This window comes from Aethalodelphis obliquidens, unplaced genomic scaffold (genome assembly GCF_003676395.1).
Source record: "Aethalodelphis obliquidens isolate GAN/ISIS:26980383/991018 unplaced genomic scaffold, ASM367639v1 scaffold6, whole genome shotgun sequence".
Lineage (NCBI taxonomy): Eukaryota > Metazoa > Chordata > Mammalia > Artiodactyla > Delphinidae > Aethalodelphis > Aethalodelphis obliquidens.
The window spans coordinates 11,999,166-12,018,089 of record NW_020837950.1 but is presented as its reverse complement, the minus strand read 5'-3'; the positions used below and the strand labels follow the sequence as shown (position 1 = coordinate 12,018,089).

Here is an 18,924-nt window from a genome sequence, read left to right as displayed (position 1 = left end):
CCTTTTCACTCTGTTGATTGTATGCTTTGATACACAGAAGTTTTTCATTTTGATGTAGTCTGTTTTATTTTTACTTTTGTTACCTGTGTTTTTGGTGTTGTATTTAAAGTGATTTTTTATAGACAACATGAAGTTGAATCCGTTTTTTATCTACTTCAACAGTATATTTTAATTATTTAGACCATTGACATGTAAGATCATAATTGATAGCTGGATTAATGCCTACCATATTTTAAATGGTTTTCTGTTTATTGCCCTTGTTCTTTTTTTGTCTTTCACTCTTTTCTGCCTTATCTTGTTTTTAATTGATCATTTTATATGATTCTAGTTTTAGTTTTTTTCTTCTCTTAGCGTAGCAGTTGTGCTTTTAAAAAAAAAAAAAACTTTACCCTTGAATTACCATACACACTTACTTAAAAGTGCTCTTCTAGGAATTCCCTGGTGGTCCAGTGGTTAGGACTCTGCACTTCCACTGACGGGGGGCCTGGGTTCGATCCCTGGTTGGGGAACTAAGATCTTGCAAGCTGTGTAGCACAACCCCCCAAAAAAAATGCTCTTCCAGATAATACTACATTACTTCATGGGTAGTGCATATTTTATTTCATCTTCATTTATTCCTTTCCTAATGCTGTTGCTTTCTTTAAATACATTCAAAGTGTCTGATCGATATCATTATCCTTCTTTCTAAAGAATTTCTTTTAACATTTCTTGCAAGGCAGGTCTGCTGGCAATAGATTCCCTTAATTTTTGTTTATCTGAAAAGTCTTTATTGTTGATTTCTGAGGGATAATTCCATTGGATATAGAAATCTAGGTTGGTGGGGCTTTTTTTTTTTAACATTTTAAATGTATCACTCTATTCTCCTCTAGCTTCCATGAATCCGAAGAGAAGTCTAATGTAACTCTTATCATTGCTCCTGTATAGGCAAGGTGTTTTTTTTCCTCTGGCTTCTTTCAAGATGTTTTCTTTGTTCTGATTTTCTTCAGTTTGAATATGGTATGCTTAGGTATAGATTTTGGTTTGAACTCTGAGCTTCCTGGATCTGTGATTTGGTATCTGTCATTAATTTAGGGAAATTCTTAGTTATTGCTTCAAATATTTCTTGTTTTCTTCTCCTTCTGGTATTCCCATTACTCATATGTTACACCTTTTGGATATTCTGTTGTCTTTTTCATGTGTTTTTCCTTTGCATTTCAGTTTTGGAAGTTTCTATTGACACTTCTTCTAGCTCACTGATTCTTTCTCCACATTTATGTACTAATGAGTCCATCAAAAGCATTTTTTTTTTTTTCTGTTACAATCTTTTTCATTTCTAGCATTTCCTTCTGATTCTTTCTTAGAGAGTCCATCTCTCTGCTTACATTACCCATGTGTTTTGGATGTTGTCAACTCTTTCTGTTACAGCACTTAGCATATTAGTCATAGTTTTAAATTTCCAGTCTAATTCCTAGTCATAGTTTTAAATTTCCAGTCTAATTCCAGCATTTCTGCCATATCTGAGTCTGGTTCTGATGCTTACTCTGCCTCTTTAAACTGTGTTTTTTGTCTTTTAGTATGCCTTGTAATTTTTTTCTTGAAAGCCAGACATAATGTACTAGAAAAGGAACTATACAAGTAGGTCTTTAGTGTTACCTTTTATGTTTATCTAGCTAGGGTTTAGGCTGTGTTTACGATTTGCAGTAGCTATAGGTGTCAGGCTACAGGGGGCTGGAGGGTATTGCCCCTCCCTCAGGTTGGTTAGATCTGTTAAAACCCCAATTGATGTTATGCTCTGGTGAAATAGTTTCGCTTGCGGGCAGGCTTTGTTAAGAAGAATCAAATACTCTGGGCTTATTTCTAAATAAAAGAAATGGCTACTTTCTCCCTTCCCTTGCCAGAAGCATGAGGGGATTTTTCTCTGATCTTCACTGTGAAAACCTTGTAGGAATCCTGGAGGTGAAAATTCACAAAAGTGGTAGGGCCCCCTGGGAGTTTTTCACTCTCAAATTTATCCCCACTGTGTTTCCAGCAATGTCAATTACAATTTAGGTTTTCATACTCTGGTAGTGGTTCAAGCAGAGATGCTTGTGAGCTTTTGTTCTGGTTTGTCTTTTTCTGCCTGTTTGTCTCTCCAGTTATGGGGGCTGTGGTTGACCCTGTGACTTCAAGTCTCTGATGGATCTAAGAAGAGTAGTTGATTTTCAGTTTGGACAGTCATTTATTCTTCTCATTTCGGATTTCACCCATTCTACCCCATTCCATCTTCTTCATTACATTATCTGCCATCCTTACTTTTAATGTCTAACTCTACCATAGCTGTGTCATGAGCATTTAAACATACTGTTGAATGGCTATGTTATAAAGAAACCCCACCTTCTGCCCTCTTTCTTCGTCCAAACTACTGCTTTGTTTCTCACTTCCCCCTTTATAGCCAACATTTGGAGTTCTCTCTAATCATGCTCTCCATTTCCTCACCATTCATGACTATCCAGTTAATAATAGTGGGTGTTTTTATCTTTTCACTTTGCAAAGACCTCCCTGCTGCTCAGCCTTTTTAAAGTGTTTCAGTCAGAGCGAAAGTTACATGTGTATGTGTTTAAAATAATTTTCAAACAGCACCATGGTCTCCCATTTACCTCAGATCCATAGTTCTTCGTTTTCCTACCCTCAGAGATCCACCATTGCCAATTTCTTGTATGTGTTTTCAGAAGTTTGTGTGTGTGCACATTCAGGGCTTTCACTGTGAAGAAGATAATTTTTGCTTATTTTTTCTTTGTGCAGTCTTAATAGTAATATATGTAAAGTCTAAAGTCTCTTTGAGTTAAGTGTAAAATAAAAATTCTAAATGCTAAATATTGTGTCATAGTGTAAATGGTGGTATGTATTTCTTACTGGGCAGACACTGGGGCATCCTATAATTGATGGTATCTTAAGAGTTGGTGAAATAGAATGTATATGCCTTGGCTCCTGCATCATCTTTAGAACCAGGCTTTTCTGATTATTAGCTGTGTGTGATCTCTTTGTGTCTTAGTTTCCTTATTGGTAAACACATAAAGTTGTGAGGGTTAAATGAATTATTACATATAAGTCAGTTAGGATACAGCTTATATGGTGTATTAGTTATTATTATTAATCTCTCAGCAACATTAACTACTCTGCTTTTTTTTTTTTCCTAAATTATTTACTTTTGGCTGTGTTGGGTCTTCGTTGCTGCGTGCGGGCTTTCTCAAGTTGTGGCAAGCAGGGGCTGCTCTTCGTTGCGATGCGCGGGCTTCTCATTGCGGTGGCTTCTCTTGTTGTGGAGCAATGGCTCTAGGCGCGCAGGCTTCAGTAGTTGTGGTGTGCGGGCTCAGTAGTTGTGGTGCGCGGGCTTCAGTAGTTGTGGTGTGTGGGCTCAGTAGTTGTGGCTTGTGGGCTCTAGAGTGCAGGCTCAGTAGTTGTGGTGCACGGGCTTAGTTGCTCTGTGGCAGGTGGGATCTTCCCGGATCAGGGCTCGATCCCGTGTCCCCTGCACTGGCAGGCAGATGCTTAACCACTGCACCACCAGGGAAGCCCTAACTGCTCTTCTCTTTGAAACATTTTTCTTTCTTTGGTGCCAGTGATAACAGAGTATCCTGGATTTTCCTCTTGTTCACCATATCTTCAGCCAAGCTCACTCCTGAACTCTAGACCTGAGTTTTCAACTGTCTACTTGGCCTTTTGGATTTTCGTAAATATCTTTTTTCAACATGTCCAAAGCTGAATTTTTGATTTTCCCTCTTCCCCAAACTCTGACCCCTCAATTTCCCATTTCCTTATCTTAGTTATTGTTTTACCATCCACCCAGTGGAAAATCAAAACCGTAAGGGTGATCCTTGTTCCCTCCTTAAGATCATACAGTTTTAGTATATAATAACTAAGTTCTATAAATTTTATCTCCTGCCAGTCTTAATTCATCTGCTTCTCTTCATCTCAGTGTACTTTCTAATCACTCTCACTGGATTCCTAACCTTCTTCTCTGTATCTGCTTTAATCTCCCTCCAGGCATTTCCCTCCCACTGCAGCCAGGATGTTTTAAAAGACCCAAATCTGTTTGTCTTGTCACAACTTTTTTTTCTTATTGTTCTTCATGACCCTGCGTAATCTGGCTCCTGCCTACTTTCCCTCCCTCATTTCTGCTCTTTTATTCTGTGTATTCTAGTCACATTGGTGGCTTTTCAATTTCTAAACATGCCAAGTCCTTCCTCGCCTCTACTTTGCACAGGATGAACTTTCTGCCTGAAATGCTGTCATTGCCTAAGTTAAATCGTTTAAAGGTGATTTCCTGAGGGAATCCTCTTCTTAATCATGACTCATGATATCCTATCCTTCATTTAAAAATTATATAATTTGTTGTTTAATACCTTAGAATGAAAACTCTATTTATGGGGATAAGGTAGGTTAGAGAACATTTCTGGTTGATGATTTTACCACCAGTACCTATTTGCCTTGCAAATGGTGGGTACTTAATAAATATTCATGGAATTAGTAGGTTCAGAACTGTAATTATTCTGTATTCTAGATTGTGTGAAGTGTGATGACAAAAGTCCAGAAAGTAAAATTTTAATGGCACACTGTTTCTGTAATTGGAGAGGCTATTATTTCCTGGTTCTTTGGAGCTACACTGTCCAGTACTGTACCCACTAGCTATGTGTGATTTTTTCTTTTCCTTCAAGTTTAAAAAAAAATTATTATTATTATTTTTTTTTTTGCGGTATGCGGGCCTCTCACTGTTGTGGCCTCTCCTGTTACGGAGCACAGGCTCCGGACACGCATGCTCAGCAGCCATGGCTCACGGGCCCAGCCGCTCCACGGCATGTGGGATCCTCCCGGACTGGGGCACGAACCCGTGTCCCCTGCATCGTTAGGTGGACTCTCAACCACTGTGCCACCAGGGAAGCCCCAAAATTACTCTTTTAAAAAGTGTATTAGTCAGTGGTTTTTAGTATATTCACAAGGTTGTGCAGTTATTACAAGTATATAATTCCAGAACATTCTTGTCACCCCCAAAAGAATCCCTGATTAACAGATCCTTCCTATTTTCCCCTCCTCCCTGAGAAACCGATATTTTACTTTCTGTTTCTGTGGATCTGCCTATCACATGTGGCTTTAGAACACTTGAAGTGTGGCCATTCCAAATTGCAGGTGCTGTAATTGTAAGTTAGACACTGAATCTTGAAGACTTAGTATTATAAAATGTGAAGTATCTCAGAAATTTTAATTACATATTAAAATAATTTTTAATATATTGGAGGTAAATATTAAAATTAATTTCTTGTTTCCTTTTACTCTTTTTAATGTGATTACTAGAAAAATTTAAAAATACATTTGTAAAACACTCCCTCACACCATACACAAAAATAAACTCAAAATGGCTTAAAGACTTAAAATATAAGACATGACACCGTAAAACTCCTAGAAGAAAACATAGGCAAAACGTTTTCTGGCATAAATTGTACCAGTGTTTTCCTAGGTCAGTCTCCCAAGGCAATAGAATTAAAAGCAAAAATAAACAAATGGGACCTAACCAAACTTAAAAGCTTTTGCATAGCAAAGGAAACAATGAACAAAACGAAAAGACAACCTGTGGACTGGGAGAAGATATTTGCAAATGTTGTGACCAACAAGGGCTTAATTTCCAAAATATACAAACGGCTCATACAGCTCAATAACAAAAAAACCAAACAACCCAATCAAAAAATGGACAGGAAACCTAAATGGACATTTCTCTAATGAAAACATACAGATGACCAGGGGCACATGAAACAATGCTCAACGTCATTAATTATTAGAGAAGTGCACATCAAAACTACAATGAAGTATCACTTCATACCAGTCAGAATGGCCATCATTAAAAAATCTACAAATTTTAAATGCTGGAGAGGGTGTGGAGAAAAGGGAACCCTCCTATGTTATTGGTGGGACTGTAAATTGGTGCAGCTACTATGGAAAATAGTACGGAGGTTCCTTAAAAAACTAGAGTTGCCATACGATCCAGCAATCCCACTCCTGGGCGTATATCCAGATAAAACTATAATACAGAAAGATACATGCACCCCAGTGTTCATAGCAGCAATATTTACAATAGCCAAGACATGGGAGCAACCTTAATGTTCATCAACAGATGAATGGATAAAAAAGATGTGTATATACATATACATATACACACACGATGGAATACTAGTCCGCCATATAAAGAATGAAATAATTCCATTTGCAGCAACATGGATGGACCTAGAGATTATACTAAGTGAAGTAAGTCAGAGAAAGACAAATATCATATCACTTATATGTGGAACCTAAAGAAATGATACAAATGGGGAATTCCCTGGAGGTCCAGTGGTTAGGACTCAGTGCCTTCACTGAGGTGGCCCGGGTTCAAGCCCTGGTTGGGGAACTAAGATCCCGCAAGTTGCATGCCCCCCGCCCCCCCAAAAAAGATGCAAATGAACTTATTTACAAAATAGAAACAGACTTACATAGAAAACAAACTTATGGTTACTAAAGGGGAAGGGGGTGTGGAAGGGATAAATTGGGAGTTTGGGATTAGCAGATACAAACTGCTATATATAAAATAGATAACAACGTCGTACTGTTTAGCACAGGAAACTATATTAAATATCCTGTAATAAATCATAATGGAACAGAATATGAAAAAGAATATATATGGGGGCTTCTGTGGTGGTCCAGTGGCTAAGACCGTACACTCCCAATGCAGGGGCCCTGGGTTTGATCCCTGGTTAGGGAGCTAGATCACACATGCTGAACTAAAGATCCGGAGTGCTGCAACTAAGACCCGACGCAGCCAAATAACTAAATAAATATTTTTTTAAAAAAGCATATATATGGGCTTCCCTGGTGGTGCAGCGGATGAGAATCTGCCTGCTAATGCATGGGACACGGGTTCGAGCCCTGGTCTGGGAGGATCCCACATGCCGCGGAGCAGCTAGGCCTGTGAGCCACAACTACTGAGCCTGCGTGTCTGGAGCCTGTGCTCCGCAACAGGAGAGGCCGCGATAGTGAGAGGCCCGCGCACCGAGATGAAGAGTGGCCCCCGCTTGCCACAACTAGAGAAAGCCCTCGCACAGAAGCAAAGACCCAACACAGCAAAAATAAATAAATAAATTTAAAAAAAAAAGAAAAGAGAAAGAGAAATGGTCATATAATTACCATTTTTAAAAAACATATATAAGTATAACTGAATCACTTTGCTGTATACCAGAAGCTAACACAACATTGTAAATCAACTATATTTCAATTAAAAAAATACAATCACTTATGAATAACTGGAATAAAATAAAGTACATTTGTGGCTTATGTTATATTTCTATTGGATAGCACTGGTCTAGAATTTGGTTTTTAGTAAGGACCACAAATGTGTCCCCATGGCCTCAGTTTCCCATTTTTCTTCTAGTCTCTTAGTTTCCATGTCAGCCCTGCTTTGGAAATGTGAATGTCCCAAGTTTCAGGTTTTTAACTGCTTAGGAGGTGGAAATGTTTCTTCTTGAGCCCTAGAATAGTAGGGGAAACATAAGTCATTTATGTTAAATTATGAGAAAGTAATGGCAAGTGTTAAACAAGCCTCATTTCCAACAAATGAGGAAGAATTGAATTTCACATTTATTTACATGATAATAATGAGCAGTGTTCCTGAATTTTGGTAGTAGTGATTTGACTAGGAAACAAATTAATAGTTTTTTTAATAGCATATGAGAATTATCTATAACTTTAGGAGTCATTTAGAATTATATTTGCTTATCTGAAATTTGGATTTAAATTATATTTTAGAAAACTTTTTCCAGAATGAATAGAAGAGAGGCTAAAGTGATAAATTATTCCTTTAAAGTATAATATTTGCTTTATGTAGAAGTTTTCTGCTCCAACATCATTATCAAAAGTCAACATATTAAAAAAAAAAAAAAAAGTCAACATATTGAAGTGTTAAATGGCTACTATACATTCAGCATTTACTATTTGGTAGGCATTAATATTGTATTCATTAAATTCCCCCATGAACTGTATGTGGTAGGTACTATTATAATTCCCAATTGACTGAGGATGAAACTGAGGTATGGAGTGGTTAGTTAACTTGCTCAAGGTCACATAGGTAGTACGTTTTAAACAGGTTAAACAACAGTAGCTTATACTTAGTGCTTTCTCAATAAAATCTATTAATTTTTAGTTTTTCCCAGGAGAATGTAAGCTCCAAGTGGGTAGGGACTTAGTTTTGTCACTTAGTTGTTTCACTGACAGTTGAGATTGCTTTCTGGCATGTAGTAGATCCCAGGAATTATTTGAAAGAATTTTGTGATGATGATTATGTCAGTTCATCAAGAGACTTGGCCTTGAGAATCTACTAGAATTGCTTTAAATTTTGCACTGTTGCTTATTAGCAGTAATGTTCGTTTATCTACCACTTCCAAATTAACTTCAGTGTTATGTACTGTTTGGCATACTTTATGCATGTTATATCTTAATAAAATATTTAATAAAAAATTGTTTACTAGGAGCTGTAGCTTTTGTTCATCTCTTTTCCTTTTATGTGTTGGAAATGCATTGGAGCCACAAGGAAACGTAAGAAAAATCAAGACTACCAGAGGTCCCACTGTGTGTTCAGATAAGTTGGGAGAAGAAAATATAGTAAAGCAACTTTCCAACAGTTCTTAGAAAAAATAGTATAGTGATAAAACAATTCAAGGTTTCATCCGAAAGCCTCAGCCTCCCTGGTTGTTGCAGTCATTAAAATCGAAAACACATTATTTTATTTATTTTTAGAAATTACAGTTTCCATTCTTAGTTTGGAAACAGACCTGTGAAATAAATTTTATAAAATAGGGCTTTGAAATCAAAGGTTTTTGTAATTAATAGTGTTAGGAGAAGGGTAACTATGCTACTTCTATCCAGGAAGTTTTCATTTAATTCTGAGGTGTATTCTCATTTTACAATAATAAAATTGAGAGTTAGATGGTGACTTACCTGAATTAACATCACAAATAAGTGGCGGAACTGGAAATCACCTCACATCTGTCTGACTTCCAAGGCCATGATTTTTTAAAATACTGTCTGTCATTTTGCTGTTTTCCATTTTTTCCCCTTTCAGTTCTTGAGTCTTAAAGTGGGATTTTAAGTTATTTTGTGTGGGCAGTGGGGTTGGAGTTTTGGATTGTGGAAATACTGGATGTTTGAATTAAAGTATGGATGTAATAAATGATAATTGTTGCGTGATAGAAAAATTAAGCTGTGAAAAATCTGTCTTTAACTTTCCATTTTCTTTTTATCTTTGGTTATCTGTGGATAAAAACCCTACCCTAGAACATAGAATACTTTATAATGGGATTCATCATGGTGATTGTATTTTCTTGAGTTGTTTAGTAAATTTTTCATACACGAATAGTGTTCTTTCCCTAGAGTGAAAAAAAGACTCACTTTTCTCTGAATTACAATTTTGGGGGAATGAGGACAGAGGTAATATTTGTTTATTAATATTTGTTTACTTAGCATTTTACTAAACAAACAGTTGGGGACAATCTAGAAGGCAGCTTTTCTAATTTGTTACTTCTTTCTACCCTTCCCCAAACTTCAGTGTAGTAAGTGTCCTTTAGTGTCCTGCCATTTTAGGATTATTTACTTCTTTTGGGGAAGGGGATATTGTGGGAACCTTATAGAGAACTTTGAAAGCATTCACGATTTGCAAGATTCGGTTACTCTTGTTTCCCTTAGAAATCGTAGGGGAGAAAAATAGATGTCTGTAAGTTACACTTTTGGTTTCTTAAATTGGTCGGTGAACGAACGTCTGGTGCCTATGATTTTCATTTTAACATTAATTCCTGTGCTTACTGGAAAAAGTATTTTACCATTACTAAAATTGTACATTTCATCCTCTTCTGAAAATACCAAGGATGATAATGATTTTTTTAGGGCACAGGAAGAAGTTCCCCGTTATGCATATTTATAATTAAATTTAATTTGGGGGTAAAATTATCTTCAGAAAAATATGAAATACTTTAATCCCAAATGTAGAAAAAGGTTATGAAATAAACCAGTACTAGTTAAAATGCATAGAGTAAGTTTTTTAATCCTATGTTCTTATTAAAAGATAAGATAAATTAGGAGTCATTAAATCTTTAAAATTTGAGTTTTAAATTATGTATTTTTTCTGTACTTAACGTTCGGTACTAAACTGTTTAGTACAGAGAAAGTGAAAATGATGGTATCTTCTCCTGGGGGTGAGGGGAGGAAGTCAGGGACCTTAAAACAATAATTCCTACACTGTTTCATCCAGTAAGCAAGTTTAAGAAGGTGGGTTCAAAAGCAAAAATTTACTTTTGAAATCTTGTCGGGCTTTCTTTCATAAGAGTACATGTGTCACTTAGGTATAAAGTGTAAAGTACAAAATAAGTAGATGTAGATAAATATAAAAATCCTAACCAAAAAATGAAAGGAGAGCTTTGTATATTAAGGATTTATGTTTTAAAAAATTGAGAAAAGGGGAGGATCATTGTGTTTGGTGAATAGACCAGTAAGATACTGGGGTAGGTTACATAATGTAAGCGGAGAGCCCATTTGCAGGCAGGTACTTGGGAGCGTTAAAGTGAATCCCACTGGAAGGTTTCCTGAATCATGATCACTGTTTACTATGAGAAGGGATTGTTAAAGATTATTGAGAGATTGAAGTGATAATATTGATATGACAGTACTTTGAGAAGTGTAAAGTACAAAATAATTAGCTGTAGATAAATATAAAAATCTGTTTTGAGAAGTAAGTAATTGCCATTGAAGTAAACTAAGCAGAAAAACAGTTTGAGGAAGGCATTAGAAGATTCTGTTGAGGCATTTAGGCTTTAGGAATTATTGTGGAAAGCGATATTAATTAGACACTTAGAGCTTTCATCATCCTGGTTGATGGTGTAGTATTTCAGTTAACCTAAACATCTAGAAATTTAAGTGAGAGCTTATAGCCTAAATAGTTTTTAATGATCTTGAATTTTCTGTTGGGGCTAGAACCCATGAAGCCCGGGGGTATCGAATTGCAGAGTTCATCTACAGATGAATAGAATTATCACTTTGGACCTAACACACATGAACTCAGCAAATATAAAATAAAGGTGTCTGCCAGTTTTCTCAAAACATTCCTGTAAAGTCAACCAGACATTGTACTGTTGTTCAAAGTGGTGTTATGTCATTAAAAACATTGCAGTTAAAATTTGTTAGTATTTTTGTTTTAAATATTCAGATTGGCTAATTACGTTCTAGAAAAGCAGACTATTATTTTTACTAGAGCAGATAAGCTTATGAAAGAGCGTGTTTCAAAATTTTTTATAGGTAATACTTCAATAAAAATAGGCCTTTTTCTTGCTGATATAACTAACATTTATTTTCTGTTTATTTTTAAGACGAGCAAAAATCAAATTAAAGTAGATCTTGTAGATGAGAATTTTACAGAATTAAGAGGAGAAATAGCAGGACCTCCAGACACACCATATGAAGGCAAGTACTTTTTTCTGTATCAAAATATTGTGCATATTAGAACTTGTCCGAAACATTAAATCAGAATAATCTCAAGCATTTATAAACTACGTGAAAGGTAACTTCATTTGGCTTAAGGATATATACAGCAGTTTTTAAATAATAAATTTAGATACTTATCTAGACTGATTTTTCTTACTGAATTTTAGCTAATTTTTTTCTTTTTCCAAAGAGCCAAGTTACAGGTTATATTATGTTAGAATCTAACAGTATAAAACAAATAGCATGTTAAGACTTTAACTTATATGGACTCTCAGTTACCCTTCATATGGTATCTGTAAACAAACCTTGCCTTAAATTTCTGACTTATGTTAATTTTTAAAGAAAAGCTTCTCTCCCCTGTTTGTCATTTAGCATGTAATTTACTCATATGTCTTCATACAGGCTGTATTCCAAATATTTAATTTTCTTTATTCAGGAAAGCTTTGAGTGATCGTTTCAAGACATATAGAAAGGAGACAGTTTTGCTGAACTCTGTGTTTACAAACTAAGTCTATAGCTACTTTAGACCATGGAATTGGGTGGTAAGATACAGAAAGAAACTTTATAGCTTTTTATTTCCTCATTAGGCAGATCTTCAGTAGTGAGTGTTACTGTAAATTTGGATTATATAGCATAACCAAGATTCTTGCATATAATAAACATTCAAATATTTGTTTAATGGAAATCATGTCACGGAATTTGTAGTAGTAGCACTTATTGAGTTCTTACTTGTTAGAGGTTTACGTGTACTTTCTCATTCACTCCTTATAACCAATCTTAAGAGGTAAGTACGGTTATCACTGTTTCATAGATAAAGAAACTTAAGCCCAGGAAAGTTAAGTAACTTGGCTAAGACATCTAAGCAGCACAGCTGGGATTTGAGTCCTAATAGCCATTGACTCCAAAGCCTGTGTTTCTAATCACTTTCTGCTCTTGAATAAATCAGGATTGATTGAATATTGGAAGTGGTGGTTATGTCTCCTTTGAATGTAGTGGTTCTACAATTCTGTAATGAACAGTTACCCAAAATTTTTCAGAAAAATTCAACGTTCTAGACTGTGTTTCTCTTTTCATTCAAAGTTTTAAAGACCCTAGAATGTCTTTAGCACATTCTACCAAATCTTAAATGACAATATTTTATTTTCTGTTTTATAGTTCATATGAGCCATTGCTAGACTTATTTAATTTTGTATATTGTTTTATGAGTGCCTCCTGTATGCCAGGCCTCATCTGGATGCTTTCATGGATGCTATTCATTTAGTCCTTTTGACAGTTGTTAGATGGAGAAGAGATCTTTAGTTATCTTATAAAAATCAAGTTCGTCCTTAATAGCAGATATTGTTTGTAATGATATACAAGCTTCTTCTTGAAGGCATACATTATAAATATTCTTGAATTACTTTTTAGGTTGTTTAGATGTATTTTTGAAAGATATTAGGGCAGTAGCATTATCACCATGGAGCTCTTCCAGTAAATTGATATTTATAAACAAGAGATCTCCTGAACTAGGCAGAATGTTTATTACCTTCTTAGCAACCCTTAATAAAGGTACATGAATTTTTAAAAAATTGGACAATACTTATTTGTAGGATGATTAAATTATAACTATACCACATTCATTAGTTAGAAACAAGTTTGGTCATTTTTAAGTGCTTATGTCTGCTGCTGCCACTAAATGAGACATTAATGTTTGATAAGATTAGTTTTAATATGCTTCCTAGGTATATATTTGAAGTAGATAAACTTAAATTGTATTCTTTTTATCATAAAACTATTGAAGTTGTTCATTTTGTTTAAGAAAAGCACATTTGAGGGCATAAACTTAGATACTTTTTTTGAAATACGAACAGGGGTAAAATATTTTGCTAATATTTATCTCAGGACTCTTGCTAAATTTTGAGGGATTTTTTTTTGAAGGTTTTTGTTGTTGTTGTTTTATCTCAATAGCCAGGGCAAAAGTTTACATGTGGAATGTTAAATTGTTAATAACATCATTAAGAAATCAGGTAGCTATTTTATGTAGTGTTAAAAGTAATCAGATTGAGTTAAAATGACCGTATTGTACATGTTTTCTTCTTTTGCCTTAACGGCTCAGTGGCAGAGGAACAATTTAGTTCTTGAGGCTTTGTACCTAAGAGTTGTTTTAAATTTATGGAATCATTCTTGGTATTTTTTGAAAAATTCATCCCTTCCCCATTTAAAGATTATAAATGTGTAGTAGTAAAAGCTGTTCTTCAAGAAGTAAATGTTTTATAGTGAAAACTGTTATGATAATAATAATGTAGTTATCATAAAGCTCCCTTAGTTGTGTTACTCTGATATATATCAAATAATGCTGTGGTTTATGCTGTATTGATTATATATTGAAGTTGTCAAATAATGCAAGACAGAGCATACCAATAGCATATGGAGTAGAAATAGGATTTGGGGGACTCTGGGGTCCAGCATTATTTATATAGTATTTCAGGGCTCTCACACTGCTCCTAAGAGATTGTTTTGGACATTCAAGAAGGAAAAACTTTATATGAAAGGTTATAGAGACAGTAATTTGGAATTTAATGAAAAAAGTAAGATTCATAGGAATGAAAAAGAAGAATGTACACATTACTCAGGCTAAATTTATTATACCTATATTTGAAGCTAGCATTTATAACTCTGAATATAAACAGTTATCTCTGTATACACAAAAATTTCTTGAGGTACTCTTCTCTTACCTGTCTTTTTTTGTTTCTTTTTTTTTTACTTCTTTCCTTTATATTTCACTGCTGCTGTATTCTGTGTGCTTCAGGCATCTAGTTCAACTTGTGCATTAGTCAGTATGGGATTCTATTAAAAGGAATAAGCAAGAAAAGAAGAATTGGCACCAAAAGGGCTTGAAGAAAGTGGTACCAAGTGAATTGCTCTTTTGTTTTTTTCTTAGATCCACATTCATCTGTTCTAACAATGAAGGAAGTGGCAGGATATACTGAGAATTGAGTGTACGGAATTTTGAAGTCAGTAGCATTCCTAGAGCACAATTACTGTTTTTGTTTTATTACTTTTTATTATGGAAAATTTCAGATATATACAGAAGGTAAAAACCTCCAGGCACTCATCAGCCAGCTTTAATAACTATCATTTCATGGCCAGTCTTTGATGTAATTCATCCCTTGATTATTTTGAAGCAAATCCCAGGCATAGTTTCATATATAAATATTTCACTAGCTCAGTTTTATTTGCTGTATTTTGGAATGATAAATATTCTTTGGTAATGGATCATAAAATCTTAGAATTGGAAGGTTCCGTAGAGTTAGGATTCAAATCCAGTCTGCCATCCAGTGCAAGATTCCCCCTTCAGAGTTTCCTGAGAAGCAGTTATCCTCCCCCTTTAATATCCTAGTTATGGGAAGCTAGATAAACTTAAAAAAAAAAATACTTATTTAGCTGCTAGTTGCTCAAGATAACTTCAGACCAAAATGGAATGTTGCCTACTGTTTATATGTTACTGGTTAGAACAGTCTCTTTGTATACCCATTTACAGGAAGAGACTAGGTTTTTGTCTTTATTCCTGCCTCTTGTCTTACTATTGAATTTTGTTTTTTAAATTTTAACAAGAAGTGTTGGCATTTAATTTAATGTCCCAGATTAAAACTTTGGGACATTTTTGCATTTGAGAGAACCAGCTAGAAGTAGATTTTTCAGTTTTTGGCGTAATCTGTGTATCCTTTTTCTTTGTACCACCTATGCCTTTATACTTCCCTATCTTCTTTCTTTTTTTCTTCTTTTCCTTTTTTCTTTCCATTTTTTCCTGTTATTTAGCAACACTTATCAGTGTGGACTAAAGGAAACAAAAAGAGATGGAACCTGTGCTACGTAATTGTTCCAGTGAAGTCTTTGGCATTGGATCGTCTGTGGATTTAATGTATTCATCCATCTCTCCAATTATTCACTGATAAACTAATATCAGTTTAAAATGGGTATTCTGTATGCTTTAAATAACCTTTAAATTAAAAACTAGTGCTTTTGTTTATTTCCTTTTTGGGTTTCAGCTTTAAAATGAATCTGTTGTAATTGACTATAAAATAGTATATGTTTTGAAAAGTTCTATCACTATATTTGGCTTTACATATTTGAGGTGAGCAGCACTGTTAACTTTCTGTTTTCCCCATTTTTTAGGAGGAAGATATCAACTAGAGATTAAAATACCAGAAACATATCCATTTAATCCCCCTAAGGTATTGTAAGCCTATTTTTGTGCATGAACTTTTTCTTGGCTCCTTTAATTAATATGTACTTTAGTGTTTATTAAAATTACAAATTTTTTAGTTGTTTACTGTGTAAATTTAGCATGGACAAGATGTCAGGTAATGACAGATGGTTTGCTTCTGGAATTAGAATGAAAAGTAAGCTTACTCAGAGGCAGCTAGTAATGGCTTTAGACAGGAATAGGATGTGTATCTGACAACGGCTTAAATTCTGGGTCTGGAAAAACTTACAGTGTTCCCAAATTTAGAGAATCCTTATACAAGTCCTTATTTGCCTCAGAGAAGTATATTTTTTAGGGAAGAGAGTACTCTGACTTTATTCAACAATTATTTGAGTACTTTGTGCCAATATAGCAATAAGTAAGACTTACACTGCTGTCCTTGCTTTCATGGAGCTCATGTTCTAGTGGGGGGAAAAATGAACAAATCATTGCAACTGTGATGAATGTTAAAAGAGGAAACAATAATCTAGGATTGTGTATAAAAAGGGGAACTAACCTAAACTTATTTTTTGACTGAATTGCTTCCTTTATGTCTTTACTTTTGCTGTCATCACCATTTTAGTTTAGGCATTCAGCTTTATTACTGCGCCTGTTTTGCCTATTATTTGATCACCCTTTCATCTTTGCCATACTATTCATTCTTTGCACTGTTGTTCTATAAATCTTCCTAAAGTGCAGTTTTGATCATGTTTCTTTTCTTTCCTTGTTAATAGTCTGAACTCCTTAGCTGGGCATTTAAAAGCTCCTGTAACCTGACCTTAGTCTTTTTTTCCATCCTAATCTTCTGCTGCCCTCACCCACAATATGAGTTTCTTTTTCTCCAGCCTAGATTATTTGCTGTTTGTAGGTTAATGCTTATATTCTTTCACACTTCCCTGTCATTTTCACTTGAACCATTGTCCCTGTCATTTAAAATTCTACTTTTCTTTTGAGGTCTAGGTAAAGTATCACTTTCTCCATTACGCTGTGCCTGTCAAAATGTTTCTCCCTCTACTCCCAATAGCATTTTATGTAATTTATATAGTACCACCACAATTACAGTACCAATTAATGTATTGTATTATTTGGGGATATGTATCTTTCACTAGCTTTTGTGCTCCTGAGGTCAAAGACCACGGCTTAATACACCTTTGTATTTTCTATGGCTCCTGAAAGTATAGTGTCCCTTGAGCATATGATAGTAGTCACTCAGAAAATGTTCCAGAATTCATTCATTCAGCCTACTGGTTGTCCCCCATTTAAGAATATAGACACAGCAGTGGAAGTTCCAGGGTGAAGTTGAGTCACCTACCAGTTTGAGGTGCCTGTTATCCTGTTGTTTATGTATATCTATTTTCTGATAAGCCTGGTTGATGTTTTTAAATTGTGGTAAAGTATATATAACATAAAATTTACTATTTTAACCATTTTTAAGTGTGCAGTCTAGTGGCACTTAAGCACATTCACATTGTTTTCTGTGTATCACCACCATCCATTTCCAGAACATTTTCATCTTCCCTACTGAACAATAACTCCCTGATATTCCATGCTGGTAACCACTGTTATATTTTTTCTCTATGAATTTTTCCTACCCTAGGTACCTCATTTAAGTGGAATCATACGATTTTTGTCCTTCTGTACCTGGCTCATTTCACTTAGTATAATATCTTTAAGGTTCATCCATATTATAAGTTGTGGCAGAATGCCATTCCTTTTTAAGGCTTAATAGTATTCCCTTGTACATACCCACCACATTTTGTTTATCCCTTTAACCATCGATGGACATTTTGGTTGTTTCTACCTTTTAAGCCTGGTTGATTTTTTTTTTTTTTTTGCCTTTTATAAAAGTAGTTTGTGTTTGTTGTAGAAATTTTTTTTTTTTAATAAATTTATTTATTTTATTTTTGGCTGTGTTGGGTCTTTGTTGCTGCGCGTGGGCTTTCTCTACTTGCGGCAAGCAGGGTTACCCTTTGTTGTGGTGCATGGGCTTCCCACTGTGGTGGCTTCTTTTGTTGTGGAGCATGGGCTCTGGGTGCACGGGCTTCAGTAGTTGTGGCTCGTGGGCCCCAGAGCGCAGGCTCAGTAGTTGTGGTGCACAGGCTTAGGTGCTCCGCAGCATGTGGGATCTTCCCGGACCAGGGCTTGAACCTGTGTCCCCTGCATTGGCAGGCGGATTCTTAACCACTGCACCACTAGGGAAGCCCCTGTTGTAGAAATTTGAATAGTGAAGAATTAAAAGAACATTTTTTTTTTTTCCAGTATGACCACTTGGAGATGACCACTATTAAGCTTTCATCTTACATTTGTGACTTAATTTTCATCCTTACCCTAGTTACCCTCCACTAGGTAATCTTGGTTGTCAGTGTGATCATTAGAATGAGTAGTGACTTGAGGTTACTTTAATTATAGAATACTGTAAATTTAAGAAAAGAGGATTTTAAAATGTTTCGAGATAAGGATGACCTCAAAGCCTAAAAAAATTTTAATGGAAATGAGGGAAGAAAGAAAAGATCTCAAGAGAGACTGCTCTCAACCACTATATTTTTACTATTAAATAATGATAGTAGCAGTTGTCACTTGTTTTGTGCTAGGAATTTTATATGCCTTTCCTGAAAGTCTTCATAACAGTCTTAATGAATGAGGGAACTGAGGCTTAGAGGTTAAATAGAAACTAGATCCTGTAAGGCCCACTGTGCTCTACTTCTTGTTTCTAATGAGGAAGGAATAAGGGCAAAATCTCTGAAACAGTCAATATGACTCCACCAAGAACAAAAATAATCAACCACAGTTCAAATCTTACTTCTGGCATTTAACTGGCTTCTTGATTTTAGGCAAGCTATCTAACCACTGTGTGTTTCCTCATTTGTAAAATCCTTTGAAAGGATTATGAAGATTAAAAGAGTAGTCCATTTAAAAAACAATACTTCAATAATTCTATGAAATATTTTTTCATATTTTTAACATCTCTGAAATCAGGATATATCTTTCAGTGGATGAGATGTTATAACTTAATTGGCAGAGTTTTTTTCTTTCTCAAGGTACATAAAATAATGGTGTATTGAATAATTGATGGTACCTGAGATTCAGTGAAATACAATACTTAGAACGGTGCCTGCTCAGACTAAGCATGCTGTAAATATTAGCTAACATTAACCAGTGACTACCACCCTAAGAGGGCCTTCTTGAAGTAGTCT

At 35.1% G+C, this 18,924-nt stretch overlaps 1 protein-coding gene across 3 annotated transcripts in view; it reads left to right on the top strand.

The window, feature by feature from the left end:
• The window catches only part of UBE2K (ubiquitin conjugating enzyme E2 K), an 81,569-nt gene that overhangs the window by 29,729 nt on the left and 32,916 nt on the right, over positions 1 to 18,924 (top strand). For 2 of the 3 annotated variants that reach the window (XM_027103130.1, XM_027103131.1), the window contains exons 2-3: positions 11,391 to 11,484; positions 15,661 to 15,719. In XM_027103130.1, the coding sequence (XP_026958931.1) occupies positions 11,391 to 11,484; positions 15,661 to 15,719 (153 nt within the window). Of the gene's footprint in view, positions 1 to 9,405; positions 9,463 to 11,390; positions 11,485 to 15,660; positions 15,720 to 18,924 lie in introns of all 3 variants that reach the window. The other variant, XM_027103129.1, reaches the window with a different exon arrangement.